At 35.7% G+C, this 14534-nt stretch overlaps 1 protein-coding gene and 1 long non-coding RNA gene across 2 annotated transcripts; both read left to right on the top strand.

The window, feature by feature from the left end:
• Positions 1 to 2301: 2301 nt before the first annotated feature.
• On the top strand, positions 2302 to 5188 carry LOC141704763 (putative nucleoredoxin 1-1). The gene is made up of 3 exons (XM_074507943.1): positions 2302 to 2963; positions 3306 to 3453; positions 4181 to 5188. Exons 1-3 carry the CDS (start codon positions 2302 to 2304, stop codon positions 5186 to 5188), a joined length of 1818 nt encoding a protein of 605 aa, XP_074364044.1.
• Positions 5189 to 10416: 5228 nt separating this feature from the next.
• Positions 10417 to 10934, top strand: LOC141704759 (uncharacterized). The gene is made up of 3 exons (XR_012568064.1): positions 10417 to 10516; positions 10603 to 10767; positions 10896 to 10934. It is a non-coding gene; the product is annotated as an uncharacterized LOC141704759 (long non-coding RNA).
• Positions 10935 to 14534: the final 3600 nt, after the last annotated feature.

Raw genomic sequence — 14534 nt, 5'->3', positions numbered from 1 at the left:
CCGCTGTTGGTTGGATTTGATAAGAAAATTCCTTTTTTTGGTGAATAAAAGGGCCGACAAATCGACTGTATCACCAATTTTAATAATGTTGCAACTAGTATTGTGCACCTTGTCTGTTTTTGCTTTGCCCGGATTGTTCCTCTTATTCTTGGATAGGATTGTGTCCTGGTCACAATTCATCTTTCTCTTTCTAACATATCGGATGGCCTTATACACATCATCATTATTTTTACTACTGGATGATGATGATGATTTGTTATGATGTTGTTCTCTAGTCGTATAGTTGAGCATCTTTTTATTGCGCCTCTTGTTCCTATTAAGAGAAGCTAAATGGTTCCTTTTTCTCTTATTAGATGATGATGATGATGATTGGTTCCTCTTTCTCTTATTAGATGATGATGATGATGATTTAGCGTAAAGATTAGATATCTTCTCCTCTTCTTCTTCTTGTTTAGACATATTGTTCATCTTCCTCTTCTTCTTCTTCACAACGGCACAACGGATTGAGGTCCCCAAATCACTCCACATCTTCCTCTTGTTGATGGGTGATGATTTTGATTTATTCTTCCCCTCCTCCTCGACAACATCATCATCATCATGTTTACACAAAATCCACTTTCCAGCAGGAGGATCCATCGATTGATTGAGTTTAATTTTGATATCTGAATTATTCTGGGTTTTACTTGTTGTGTGTGTCTTGCCACAAATCTTCCTTTGCTGTGTGTATATATATAGGCTTCAGGTCGTTTATCTTCTACTGCCTGTATACTTCCTATTGGGCCGCCCAACCCTTTTTCGGGCTTTGTTTCCAAATATTTATTTATTTAGTTTTCAAAAATATTATATATTATATAGGTGATATGATATGATATATATGTGTTTGAACAATAGTAGAAGAAGAAAATTGATTATAAAGGGGGACTGGTCTTAGTACGATCATAAATAAAATATAATTATATTATTCTACTATTATTCAAACACCATATTTTTATTTATGAATACAATAAAAATATTATTTTATTTAGTTTTAAAAAAATATTATTTTATTTAGTTTTAAAACTAAATAAAATAATATTTTTGAAAACTAAATAAATAAATATTTGGAAACAAAGCCCGAAAAAGGGTTGCCCGACCCAATAGGAAGTAGAGGTGCACATGGGTCGGGTTGGCCGGGTTAGAGGCGATTTTACAACGCGACCCAGTTAAATCGACTTGAATTTTTTTAACCCAACCCATAAAATATAATTTCGTTACCCAACCCTACCCGTCGTACATCGGTTTGGGTCGGGTTGGGTTGGTTTGGATGTGTTGAACGATCCGATAAAAAAAGTTCCAATAATATTTATTATCACTCATTTTGAAAATTTAGATAAAAATAAAATTTGTATAATTATAATTATAGTACTAATATTTAAATTTGATTAACATCATAATTTTAGTAATGTATATCATATCGTAAATTATATGCATAACTAAATGATTTAACCATACATCTGGTAATGAAAATGAATATGCAAACAAATAAAATTATTACTCACGAAACTTAATATGATATTGGAGATGAGAAAATAATACACAACATATTTAAGATACTGTAGTAATTACGTGAAAACATACGAGAAGAGGCGTAAATATATGTCAAACTTAAAAAATTATATAAAATTATGGATATATATAAAAATATATACTAGCATAATGATCGTGCGAGACACATGTAATTTTCTAGTTTATTATATTATAAGGATATAATGAGACTACTTTAATATAAACCAAATTTAAAATATAAACTAGAAAACAAATATTGTTTTAAAAAGAATTACTTCGAAATATAACACATATTGTACCGTTTGACATTACACAAATATCTGAATAAAAATATATTTTTAATTAAATTATGCAATAAATAATTTATGTTTGTTTATAAATAAACATCAAATATCTTATCACTCTTAATGAAAAATCTAACTTTTACTACTTAGTGGTGTAATTTATTTATATTTTCAAAAATTTTGAAAAATGAATCGAGCCGGAAGGGTGGACTCAATTGGTTAAATAGATGAAAAATTGTGCTCCCGGTCACATATTCAAATCACGCATTTGGAAACAAAGCCCGAAAAAGGGTTGGGCGGCCCAATAGGAACTATACAGGCAGTAGAAGATAAACGACCTGAAGTCTATATATATATATATATATATATATATATATATATATATACACAGCAAAGGAAGATTTGGGACAAGACACACACAACAAGTAAAACCCAGAATAATTCAGATATCAAAATTAAACTCAATCAATCGATGGATCCTCCTGCTGGAAAGTGGATTTTGTGTAAACATGATGATGATGATGATGATGTTGTCGAGGAGGAGGGGAAGAATAAATCAAAATCATCACCCATCAACAACAAGAGGAAGATGTGGAGTGATTTGGGGACCTCAATCCGTTGTGCCGTTGTGAAGAAGAAGAAGAGGAAGATGAACAATATGTCTAAACAAGAAGAAGAAGAGGAGAAGATATCTAATCTTTACGCTAAATCATCATCATCATCATCTAATAAGAGAAAGAGGAACCAATCATCATCATCATCATCTAATAAGAGAAAAAGGAACCATTTAACTTCTCTTAATAGGAACAAGAGGCGCAACAAAAAGATGCTCAACTATACGACTAGAGAACAACATCATAACAAATCATCATCATCATCCAGTAGTAAAAATAATGATGATGTGTATAAGGCCATCCGATATGTTAGAAAGAGAAAGATGAATTGTGACCAGGACACAATCCTATCCAAGAATAAGAGGAACAATCCGGGCAAAGCAAAAACAGACAAGGTGCACAATACTAGTTGCAACATTATTAAAATTGGTGATACAGTCGATTTGTCGGCCCTTTTATTCACCAAAAAAAGGAATTTTCTTATCAAATCCAACCAACAGCGGGTTAAGGCCAAGGATCTGTGAGGCAAGTTTGTTGTTTTATATTTTATGACACTCGCAGCTTATTACGACGATTTGGGCACAGTGTCAAAACACTTGGTGGATATACATAATAAGTTACAGCCCAAAGGTGATTTCGAGATCGTCCTTGTTGCAATTAATGATCATTTTTCTCCCGATCCTCATCAAATTTTTATGAAAATGTTTTCCACAATGCCATGGCCTGCCATTCCGTTTTCAGATTTAGAATGCAGGAAATGCCTTGAAAACCTGTTTAACAATTATCACAGAATGCCTTGTTCTGTAATCATTGACCCAATAGGTTTTGTTTTGCAATATGATGCCGACCCTTTGTTTCTCAGGTACGGAGCTGCTGCTTATCCTTTTACCAACGAAAGAATACAATCCATCAATTTGGAAGATAATCTACTTATGCAACAGCCTCTTTCCATTCAAAAACTATTGGCCACTCCTGAACGTGATTATCTCGTCAACAACAATGGAGACCAGGTATGCATGCTAAATCACCATTTTTTGATTTTAACGATATTAGAAATTTATCTGTTTTGTTGTTAAGAAAACAGAAAAATTTGTTTTGTCTATTTTCTTAACAAAAAATAAAGATATTTGTCTGTTTTGCATAGTTATTAAGATGTTGCTTAGTCGTCGTCTAGGCTGAAATCAACCGTCTTGATTCTACTAGGTTAGGCGAATTAGGCGGAGTCTAGGTGAGCGACGCCTAGGCGTACATTAGGAGATTTAGGCAATCAAATATACGTAAATGTGTGCTTTTTTTAATATATGATTTGATTTTACCTATTTTCGTCTTTAAGTGGTTAAATTTATAAAGTTGTACAATTAAGTATTGAACCATCATACTTCTAACAAGAGTCTCAAAATTAAACAAACAAAAGTTAGTAAAATCTATTTGTTTCAATCAAATAGACTAATCTTTAAATTAATAATGTAATTATTGTTAGAATCAATTAAAATGTATGCACATAAATATCTAATATATACGCCTATATATATAGTAAAACGCCTAATTCCCCTAATGGACGACTAGGAGGGCACCTTACCTCCTAGGCATCCAGGCAGTTCACTATTGTCTTTGTTCTTCTTTATGCCTTGACAAGTATGCTGTTTTGTATTACTAGTTTTTTCATATGTACATTCAACTATACATACTTTTACTAACATCGGTTTCTTTCTTTACAAATGCTACTTAATTTGGCAGGTACCCCTCGATGGTCTTGATCATAAGGCAGTGGGCTTATATTTTTGTCCATGTCTAGATGAACATGATGAATTACACACCACAGGGGCACTTAAGAAGCTTTATCAAGAGTTGTCAGAAAACTCGAAAGAGTTTGAGATTGTTCTTATATACACACACGGCTGGTGCGAGCATCATGAGGATACATGTGGTCGCATGGTTGAAGATTCTTTCTTGAATGAAATTAAGACAATGCCTTGGTTGGCACTTCCTTTTAACGACACAAATTGTAGTAAGAAGTTGCAGAGGATATTCCAACAACCCCAAGAGCTCGGAGTGCCAGTACCAGCAAGGATGGTGATTATTGGACCTCATGGAAAATTCATCGAACTGTTGGGCACTCATATATTGTTGAGTTATGGTGCTCCAGCATACCCGTTCAGCTTTCGCAGTGCTGTCAATTTAGAGCTTAAAATGTTAAAAAAATTAAAGCTGGAGATGTTCTGGGATCTGGAAACTGTCTTTATGCACACAAATGGGTCCCGAGTTCGATTTTCACAATATATTGGCAAGAGAATTATAATCTTATTTCAGAACGTCCCCGGTACATTCAACAGTTTTTGGAGGGAGATGAAAGCAAGGTATATTAGGATGAAGGGCACCGACGATGAGTTCGAAGTTATCCACATCTATAGGGGGGTCTATATTAATCGTGATAAGAAGATTGTAGCATCTTTCCCATGGTTTATGCATGCTCATCTTGATCAGGGCTCAGAAGCAAGGAAGTATATAAACCGTGTTTGGCCCGATGTTCTGACAAATTGTGGACTTATTGCATTTGATCAGGACGGATCGATTGTTAGAATGAAAAAAGACCCTGAACTTGGACAAAATATGGTATTTCCCTTTTATCAGGATGGAGATATGGAAAACGAGGTCTCGCTGCATGTGAGAGAGTACATTAATATTAAATGTAAATTAGAATGTGTAAATAAAGGGCCAGACCCAGAAGACTGCTACATGACATAATGATAATGAAAGTAATTCTGGATTCTGGTTTTTGTATATGTACTGTGTACAATGATGATGAAAGTAATTCTGGATTCTGGTTTTTGTATATGCGTTTATATGAAAGTAGCGACCAATGGTTGTGTGCTTGACTTGTCTCTGCAGCTGTAATGAAATCTATGAAGGAGGATTTTGGGCATCTGATATGGCAGCCTCCCAGGTAACTATATATTTTCTTTGAATCTGTTTTTGGGCCCGAGTTGTTTTTCTTGATTTCTTTGTGGTTTCTCGCTTCGAGCTGAGCTGCTGTAGTTTTAAGTTGCAGTTTTTGGAGGTTTCTGAGCAATTTGAAAGCCGTAGGTATTGTTTAGTGCTGCTGTGGGGTCTGCAGAATCAGGGTCTGTTTCTCTGGTTTTGTGTGTGTTATCTGTTGAAGCTATGCAGATGGGTCTGCAGGTTGCTTTCTGTTTTCGGGGGGTGGTTCAATCCTGGGGTTTCAATTTGCTGCAGATTTTTGTCTCGAGTCTGGGAGGATTTGGTGCAATGTTTTTTGTGGGATTTCATTTTTCTGCAAGATTTTGCTTCGGGTTCTGCTGTTGCTTTGTTCAATTTCTGGATTATAGCAGTTCAGGGGTCTTGGGTTTTTGTGCTTCACGTCTCGAGCTGCGTGTAGAGAATTTGCTGGAGTATGGCAGGTTTATGTTTTTGCTGTGCTGCGTTTGATTTACATGGTCCTTGGGAGCAGATAGAGATTTTTTCTGTCTGCATTTTCCTGGATTTGTCGAGCTCATGGACTGTTTTTTGTGTTGGTGATTGGTGTGTGGTTGGTGTTTGGAGTGTGCATGTTTTTCTCTTCTTGGATGGGAGGCATAGGTAGTGCTGCGTGAATTTCATCTATTGGCTGGGAGTTGGCAATTTTCTCCTGGTGTTTAATTTGGAATGTCATGGTCTCTTTTGGAATGCTGCCTTTTGCTTGTTTAATTTGCTGGTCTATTTGCTTAGACTAGCTTTATTTTTTAAGTTAGTGTTTTTCTCTTTCTCAAGCTAGTCCTTAGAATTCTTGGAGTTTTGTTTCAAGTCTTCTTTGTGGCTAGTTCAAACTCTTTGTATATTCTTTTAGTCTATTAGATTTTATGAGGCTCGACCTCATTTACCCAAAAAAAAATCCTTTACAAAAACCAAAACAGGGTAGCACAAACTGAGCTCTTTTTGCTTTGATTTTATACTAATATAAAGATATTCATGCATATCTTGGTTCGTTTTTTTACTTAATTTTCAGAGCTCATGATTAGGGGGATTTCCCTTGAAGGCATGCATAAATTTTAAATGGGAGTGCAAAGTGATTTTAAATAAGGATCTATTGGACAAACTCAAGTTATGGGGTTACAAAAGATATGACACACTTATTCGAGCTTGACAGATTCTAAATGATTTTAGGTGTAATACTTGGTCATAGATGTTGATGCTGTTGTTTTGTACAGTCCTCGAATTTTTGAGAAGGCTGGGATAAAGAGAGATGACCACAAGCTACTCGCCACCATAGGTATTGGAATCTGCAAAACTATTTTTGCTCTGATATCAAGATTTTCGCTAGACAAAGTCGGACGGCGCCCACTGATGCTTTCGAGTATGGGGGCCATGGTAGTTGCTCTACTCGTACTCTCAGGCTCATTATTTGTTATTAATCACTCGCATCAAAAAATTCTGGGTTGTAGGCTGGAGAAGCAAGAAGAGGACAAAAAATTGATTCAGAATTCTAGGTTTGTATCTTCTGCTCAATTTTTGTGTTTACTGCTCCTTCCATTACAAATTATCAGGAGTGCTTGCTTAGTTGCTCTTAAATTGGTAGTTTTCTGTTTAGAGCTTTTTTCTTTGGCCTTGCTATTAAACACTGTATACATAAGAAGAGCATTATTTGGCAAATACATATGAAGGATTTAATTTCGTTTCATATACAAATTTTGATTGCATGACAATGATACTCTGATGTCGGAAAATCTGCAACTTCTTATTGCTGTCACGAGCCATAAGACCAACGCCATTCTACGCAGACTCCTCAAACAAAGCCATTCTTGAACTAATAGAATAAGGGTTAACTTGATATTAAACAAAGAAAAAATTTTTCTTTGATCCAATATTAAAGGATTAAGAAGCTACAGTATGGATCCTCTTAGTCATGTATGCCGCAAATCAAATATGTAAATTTATAAAATTTTGAGATAATACAAATAAAAGATTTTTAAGAGTTTAGGCATAAATAAGAAGAAATATTAAATATACTAAAGATTGTGTCATGAAATATCTTGATCCAAGCTGCAAGTTTCCAAATTCCTTTAATCTCATGTTCCATTATTTCCCACATGTGTATACAAAATCAGAAAGAGGGTCATTTGGACCACAGTTTGAATTACGTGATGACAAGGTAATAAGCAATTGAATATGAACAAACCAACATGAAACATAATTGCAGACCTTCTGTAGGAGGCAAGTTGACATTGAAAAAAGCTTTACTAAACCTGCTATCAGTGATGCTCCATGTTCCTGGATGATCCACTTACAATTAAGTTATCTTGGCACAGGAATTTTTTGGCTGCCGGAAAAGTTTAAAGCAATATAGTGCATTAAAAGAAAATGAAAACCATTTTCATATAGGATATATGTTGGTTTCGGACTCTTTGCTTTCTCTCTCCCAAACTCGATCAGATTCAAATCAAGTTGTAGAGCGAAGGAAAAAACAATGGAAATGCCCTCCGTTTTAAACATAATTGATTTTATCATGCAAATTTTATGTATAATTACTTTAAAATTATTTTCAATGAATTAATGTATGTGTATACCTGTACAGTTTTTGATGCATCTGTTTTGAGGGTATGCAGGCCGTTGCAGTTCTTAGGAAATGGGCAGGCAGCCCTTGGAATTCCCAGGAAGTGGCCAGGTACCATAGCCATGGTATCATTATACTTACTTTCAGTGTTTATTTTATCTTTAAGTTTACATATTAATCCTGTGGGGGTTTAGGTCTATATTGAAGGAAAAAAACAATGGAAATACCCTCCGTTTCAAACACAATTGATTTTATCGTGCAAATTTTATGTATAATTACTTTAAAATTCTTTTCAATGAATTAATGTATATGTATGTGTGTACAATTTTTTATGCATATATTTTGAGGGTATGCAGGTCCTTGCAGTTCTTAGGAAATGGGCAGGCAGCCCTTGGAATTCTCAGGAAGTGGCCAGGTACCATAGCCATGGTATCATTATGCTTACTTTCAGTGTTTATTTTATCTTTAAGTTTACATATTAATCCTGTGGGGGTTTAGGTTTATATTGAGCTCCATATAAATTGGGTTTTGCGGATTATCCATCTTATGGAAGTTTATGTTGAGCTCTCATACTCTCTTTGGACCTTAAATATATAATCACTTTCTTCCGAGCTTTGTTTGTTCATTATAAGATGCATGACATAATTAATTTATCTTTAATTTTGTACGTCTTTGTTCTTCTCTGTTTTTAGATATTTTCTGATTTATGTAGGATGCCTATGAACATCTCTTTTTAGTTAAGTATTCAGGCCGCTAATTGTGACCACAATGCGTTATGCATAAAGGCATGCTATTGAATTCAACAGCCACATTAAGTTTATTCATTCACATTTTTCCAGGCTTCCTATCAGATCCCTCATATTTGGTGGTGTTGTATTGTAAAAACAGACGAAATTAAAGGAAAAAGCAAAGAACTAAATTGAAATATCCTATGCGTTTATATGAAAGTAGCGACCAATGGTTGTGTGCTCGACTTGGCTCTGCAGCTGTAACGAAATCTATGAAGGAGGATCTTAGGCATCTGATATGGCAGCCTCCCAGGTAACTATATATTTTCCTTGAATCTCTGATCGATTTAAAATTGATTGTTTAAAGCATAAATCATATATTTAGCTCTATTATCTCTCTTCCAAATAATATGTGTGGATTTTAGGCAAAAAAATTTTTGATTCAAAACTTCAGGTTGCTCAAAGTTCCCTTACATGAAAATATTAATACCTTTAAATTTACTGCACATGGATGTGACCTTCTGAAACTGTGCAGTGCATAGGTCAACAAGTACAACCCAAAAGAGGTCGTGGCTATGTTTTTTTCCTGTAAATTGATATAAATACTTCTGTACTTTCATGTGGCTTCACATTTGTTTTAACAGAGAAACGTTTGACAATATGTGTCTACATATAAAAAAGGAAGTTATAATAGGCTGTCGTGAGATCTTAAATTTAGCCCAATTGTGTATCTAAATTCTTTTAGGCGTAATTATAAACAATTTTTGCTTTTTATTTTCCCTTTATACTATTTCTTTAGGTTTAAATGTGCTTTGCTGAACTGCTTAAGTTGTAATTTAGGTGCAATATTTGGTAATATTCCACCAATAGTGGTGTCATTATTATTAAACTTATTTTGGATATTATTTGTCGTATAAGGTTTACAATACTGGATCCATACCATTAACGGGTGAGTAGCTTTTTGAGTATCATGTGGAGGTGCACCTATCTGTCATGCCATCCATTCTGAATTTGATGGTTTTCTCCGTTTATGTGTTCTAGCTTGCTGATATGTTAGCACAGGCTACATACTATATTTTCCCTTTTTTCATCTCTTTTCATGTAATTAAAAGCTTTGTCCGAGGGGTAGGTCTAGTGAGTTTTTGGTGTGGTGGTTGGGGGTTTCGATGCTAGGTTGTAGTAGATCAGAGTTTTGGGTGGTTTTGGGACATGGGGAGTGCCCGAGGTGTGGATTCTGTCTGGAGTGGGGGTTTTATTTTGCAGGTTTTTAGGTCTGAAGGTTTAGATGGGTTCTGTAGTGTTGTTGCAGGTCATGTAGAGGGTCTGGTTTTTTTCGAATGCTGGAGAGGTTTTGCTCGTTTTCAGTGTGGAGTTTCGCTTCGAAGTCGTGATGCTGTAGTTTCAAGTGGTGGTGCTGTTGTAACTTCGAGCGAAGTCTGCATAATAGGGGAGTTGTTCGTGCAAAGTTTCTCATGGTGTGACTTCTGTCTGGGGTTTTGGCTGGGTTTTGTTATTGCTGGAATTTGTTTTTGGGCCCAAGTTGTTTTTCTTAATTTCTTTGGTAGTTGCTCTACTCGTACTCTCAGGCTCATTGTCTGTTATTTATCACTCGCATCAGGCCGTTCCTTGGGCTGTTATTTTGGCAATAATTTCGGTGTATTGCTTGTGTCAGTGTTTAAGCATTATGCTCAGCATTACAACCCTTGTACCGATATAAAGAAAAGCTTCAACCTACGCAGGCTTCTTGGTGATATGCCTAGCATTGAAACTCTTAAGGGCAATATCATCAGCCTCTGGGTAAAAGTTTAACAAATTAGATTTCTTTCCTTTTCTTAAATTAAAATATGTCTCTTGTGTTTTAATTTAATAATGTACATACATAGTTTTTGGATCCAGGTTTAACTTTTCACAATTATCTAACCTCAACAATGGAGAACTTGAAGACACTGAAATTATGTAGTGTTGCATTTAATGACGTGTATGTGATTTCAAATGCTCTGTGCTTGCTCAGAAGTATGCCCATGTTGGAATGACTTGAGATAAAAGTGGTGAGTGCTAGTACTAAATTGTGTATTAATTGTTAAATATTGCTGAAACTTAGATGAGGCACCAACTGATAATTTGTTCTTGATTTCAACTCACGATGCAATGTATATGTTACACTCTTGTAATGCAGGGTTGTGACATGAACTGTGGGAGAAACGTAGAGTTAACAACTGGACAATATTTGGAATCACCAGATTGTGAGCATGTAACTCTAAACCAACTCTAAAATGTGAGCATACATAAAATTTTGGGTTCGCCCCTTTCGAGGGGCGAGCTCCTTTTATTAAAGCTTTGTGAATAGAAATTCAAATCTATGAGGTCAATGCACCTTAAATTACGTACAAAAGAGACAAATAAATTGGGACGGAGGGAGTATCTTGGAGGAGTTGATCTGGCCTCTATGAATTCTATGAATTGATAATAGAAAGTGAAGGTGACAGGACAAATATTCATGCAACTTAATTCCTGAAGGATAAATAACATGACCAGGAATTGGTCTTTGAGACATGAGACCTATTTCTTAAAACAGGTACTATCAGTCAGAAGTATGTTCAGCAATTGAGCATTTCCCAAGTGCACTGTCTATTTGCATTCACTCGCTAGTCTTTCACCTCTATTGTTAATAACTCTCACAAACTGCAGTCAGATATTCTTTTTGTAATAAATTTTTGGATGATAAAACTACTAATCAAACTGAGCTTTGGACAAGCCGATTCACGATGCTATGTCAAATACAGAAGCAAGGAAGTATATAAACCGTGTTTGGCCCGATGTTCTGACAAATTGTGGACTTATTGCATTTGATCAGGACGGATCGATTGTTAGAATGAAAAAAGACCCTGAACTTGGAGAAAATATGGTATTTCCCTTTTATCAGGATGGAGATATGGAAAACGAGGTCCGCTGCATGTGAGAGAGTACATTAACATTAAATGTAAATTAGAATGTGTAAATAAAGGGCCAGACCCAGAAGACTGCTACATGACATAATGATAATGAAAGTAATTCTGGATTCTGGTTTTTGTATATGTACTGTGTACAATGATGATGAAAGTAATTCTGGATTCTGGTTTTTGTATATGCGTTTATATGAAAGTAGCGACCAATGGTTGTGTGCTTGACTTGGCTCTACAGCTGTAACGAAATCTATGAAGGAGGATCTTGGGCATCTGATATGGCAGCCTCCCAGGTAACTATATATTTTCTTTGAATCTGTTTTTGGGCCTGAGTTGTTTTTCTTGATTTCGTTGTGGTTTCTCGCTTCGAGCTGAGCTGCTGTAGTTTTAAGTTGCGGTTTTCGGAGGTTTCTGAGCAATTTGAAAGCCGTAGGTATTGTTTAGTGCTACTTTGGGGTCTGCAGAATCAGGGTCTGTTTCTCTGGTTTTGTGTGTGTTATCTGTTGAAGCTATGCAGATGGGTCTGCAGGTTGCTTTGTGTTTTTGGGGGGTGGTTCGATCCTGGGGTTTCAATTTGCTGCAGATTTTTGAATATTTTCGATACTGGGGGGTGGTTCGATCATGTGGAGGTGCACCTATCTGTCATGCCATCCATTCTGAATTTGATGGTTTTCTCCGTTTATGTGTTCTAGCTTGCTGATATGTTAGCACAGGCTACATACTATATTTTCCCTTTTTTCATCTCTTTTCATGTAATTAAAAGCTTTGTCCGAGGGGTAGGTCTAGTGAGTTTTTGGTGTTGTGGTTGGGGGTTTCGATGCTGGGTTGTAGTAGATCAGAGTTTTGGGTGGTTTTGGGACATGGGGAGTGCCCGAGGTGTGGATTCTGTCTGGAGTGGGGGTTTTATTTTGCAGGTTTTTAGGTCTGAAGGTTTAGATGGGTTCTGTAGTGCTGTTGCAGGTCGTGTAGAGGGTCTGGTTTTTTCGAATGCTGGAGGGGTTTTGCTCGTTTTCAGTGTGGAGTTTCACTTCGAAGTCGTGATGCTGTAGTTTCAAGTGGTGGTGATGTTGTAACTTCGAGCGAAGTCTGCCGAATAGGGGAGTTGTTCGTGCAAAGTTTCTCGTGGTGTGACTTTTGTCTGGGGTTTTGGCTGGGTTTTGTTATTGCTGGAATTTTTTTTTGGGCCCGAGTTGTTTTTCTTGATTTCTTTGGTAGTTGCTCTACTCGTACTCTCAGGCTCATTGTCTGTTATTTATCACTCGCATCAGACCGTTCCTTGGGCTGTTATTTTGGCAATAATTTCGGTGTATTGCTTGTGTCAGTGTTTAAGCATTATGCTCAGGATTACAACCCTTGTACCGATATAAAGAAAAGCTTCAACCTACGCAGGCTTCTTGGTGATATGCCTAGCATTGAAACTCTTAAGGGCAATATCATCAGCCTCTGGATAAAAGTTTAACAAATTAGATTTCTTTCCTTTTTTTAAATTAAAATATGTCTCTTGTGTTTTAATTTAATAATGTACATACATAGTTTTTGGATCCAGGTTTAACTTTTCACAATTATCTAACCTCAACAATGGAGAACTTGAAGACACTGAAATTATGTAGTGTTGCATTTAATGACGTGTATGTGATTTCAAATGCTCTGTGCTTGCTCAGAAGTATGCCCATATTGGAATGACTTGAGATAAAAGTGGTGAGTGCTAGTACTAAATTGTGTATTAATTGTTAAAATATTGCTGAAACTTAGATGAGGCACCAACTGATAATTTGTTCTTGATTTCAACTCACGATGCAATGTATATGTTACACTCTTGTAATGCAGGGTTGTGACATGAACTGTGGGAGAAACGTAGAGTTAACAGCTGGACAATATTTGGAATCACCAGATTGTGAGCATGTAACTCTAAACCAACTCCAAAATGTGAGCTCCTGTTATTAAAGCTTTGTGAATAGAAATTCAAATCTATGAGTTCAATGCACCTTAAATTACGTACAAAAGAGACAAATAAATTAGGACAGAGGGAGTATCTTGGAGGAGTTGATCTGGCCTCTATGAATTCTATGAATTGATAATAGAAAGTGAAGGTGACAGGACAAATATTCATGCAACTTAATTCCTGAAGGATAGAAAACATGACCAGGAATTGGTCTTTGAGACATGAGACCTATTTCTTAAAACAGGTACATTCAGTCAGAAGTATGTTCAGCTATTGAGCATTTCCCAAGAGCACCGTCTATTTGCATTCACTCGCTAGTCTTTCACCTCTATTGTTAATAACTCTCACAAACTGCAGTCAGATATTCTTTTTGTAATAAATTTTTGGATGATAAAACTACTAATCAAACTGAGCTTTGGACAAGCCAATTCACGATGCTATGTCAAATACAGAGTTACGTTTTTTTTCCACTGTCAAGGCACAAGGAAAGAAATTGATGATCAACATTCAAGTAACACTTTATTACTCTATTAAAAAACCCGCCATATATTACCATTTCACAATAGAGTTCTCTTCACTCAGGTCCATTGTCAAATACAGAAATTTTGTCTTCACTTATATCAACACTGCAATAAAAGTGACTGATCAGCATTGTATGTCAAGAATGTAGACTGTTATTAATTTCAAACAGTATCTTAAGCCACAAGTATGAGCATCAAAAGTACATAATAATTGAAGTAGTCAAAATCAGAACGTTGTTTTATAACAGAAAAAATATATTGCAAAATCCATGAAATCTGGTAACATGTGACTTAGAAGCAAGATTCTTAACAGAAGTCCGCTTATCCAAAAAATATTCCAGTTAAAATATACTGATAGCCAAGATAGAAACAAAAAATTTGAGCAGAGTAGTGTTTTCTACGATTTAATA

Source organism: Apium graveolens, unplaced genomic scaffold (assembly GCF_009905375.1).
Source record: "Apium graveolens cultivar Ventura unplaced genomic scaffold, ASM990537v1 ctg8213, whole genome shotgun sequence".
In the NCBI taxonomy this organism is placed as follows: domain Eukaryota; kingdom Viridiplantae; phylum Streptophyta; class Magnoliopsida; order Apiales; family Apiaceae; genus Apium; species Apium graveolens.
This window is presented reverse-complemented; position numbering and strand designations above follow the sequence as displayed.

Excerpts from the sequence above, each read along its gene's own strand:
- LOC141704763 (XM_074507943.1), top strand. The coding sequence starts at position 2,302 with ATGGATCCTCCTGCTGGAAAGTGGATTTTGTGTAAACATGATGATGAT. Across the intron at positions 2,964-3,305 it reads CGGGTTAAGGCCAAGGATCT|GTACGGAGCTGCTGCTTATC; the intron begins GTGAGGCAAGTT and ends TTTGTTTCTCAG. Across the intron at positions 3,454-4,180 it reads TCAACAACAATGGAGACCAG|GTACCCCTCGATGGTCTTGA; the intron begins GTATGCATGCTA and ends TTAATTTGGCAG.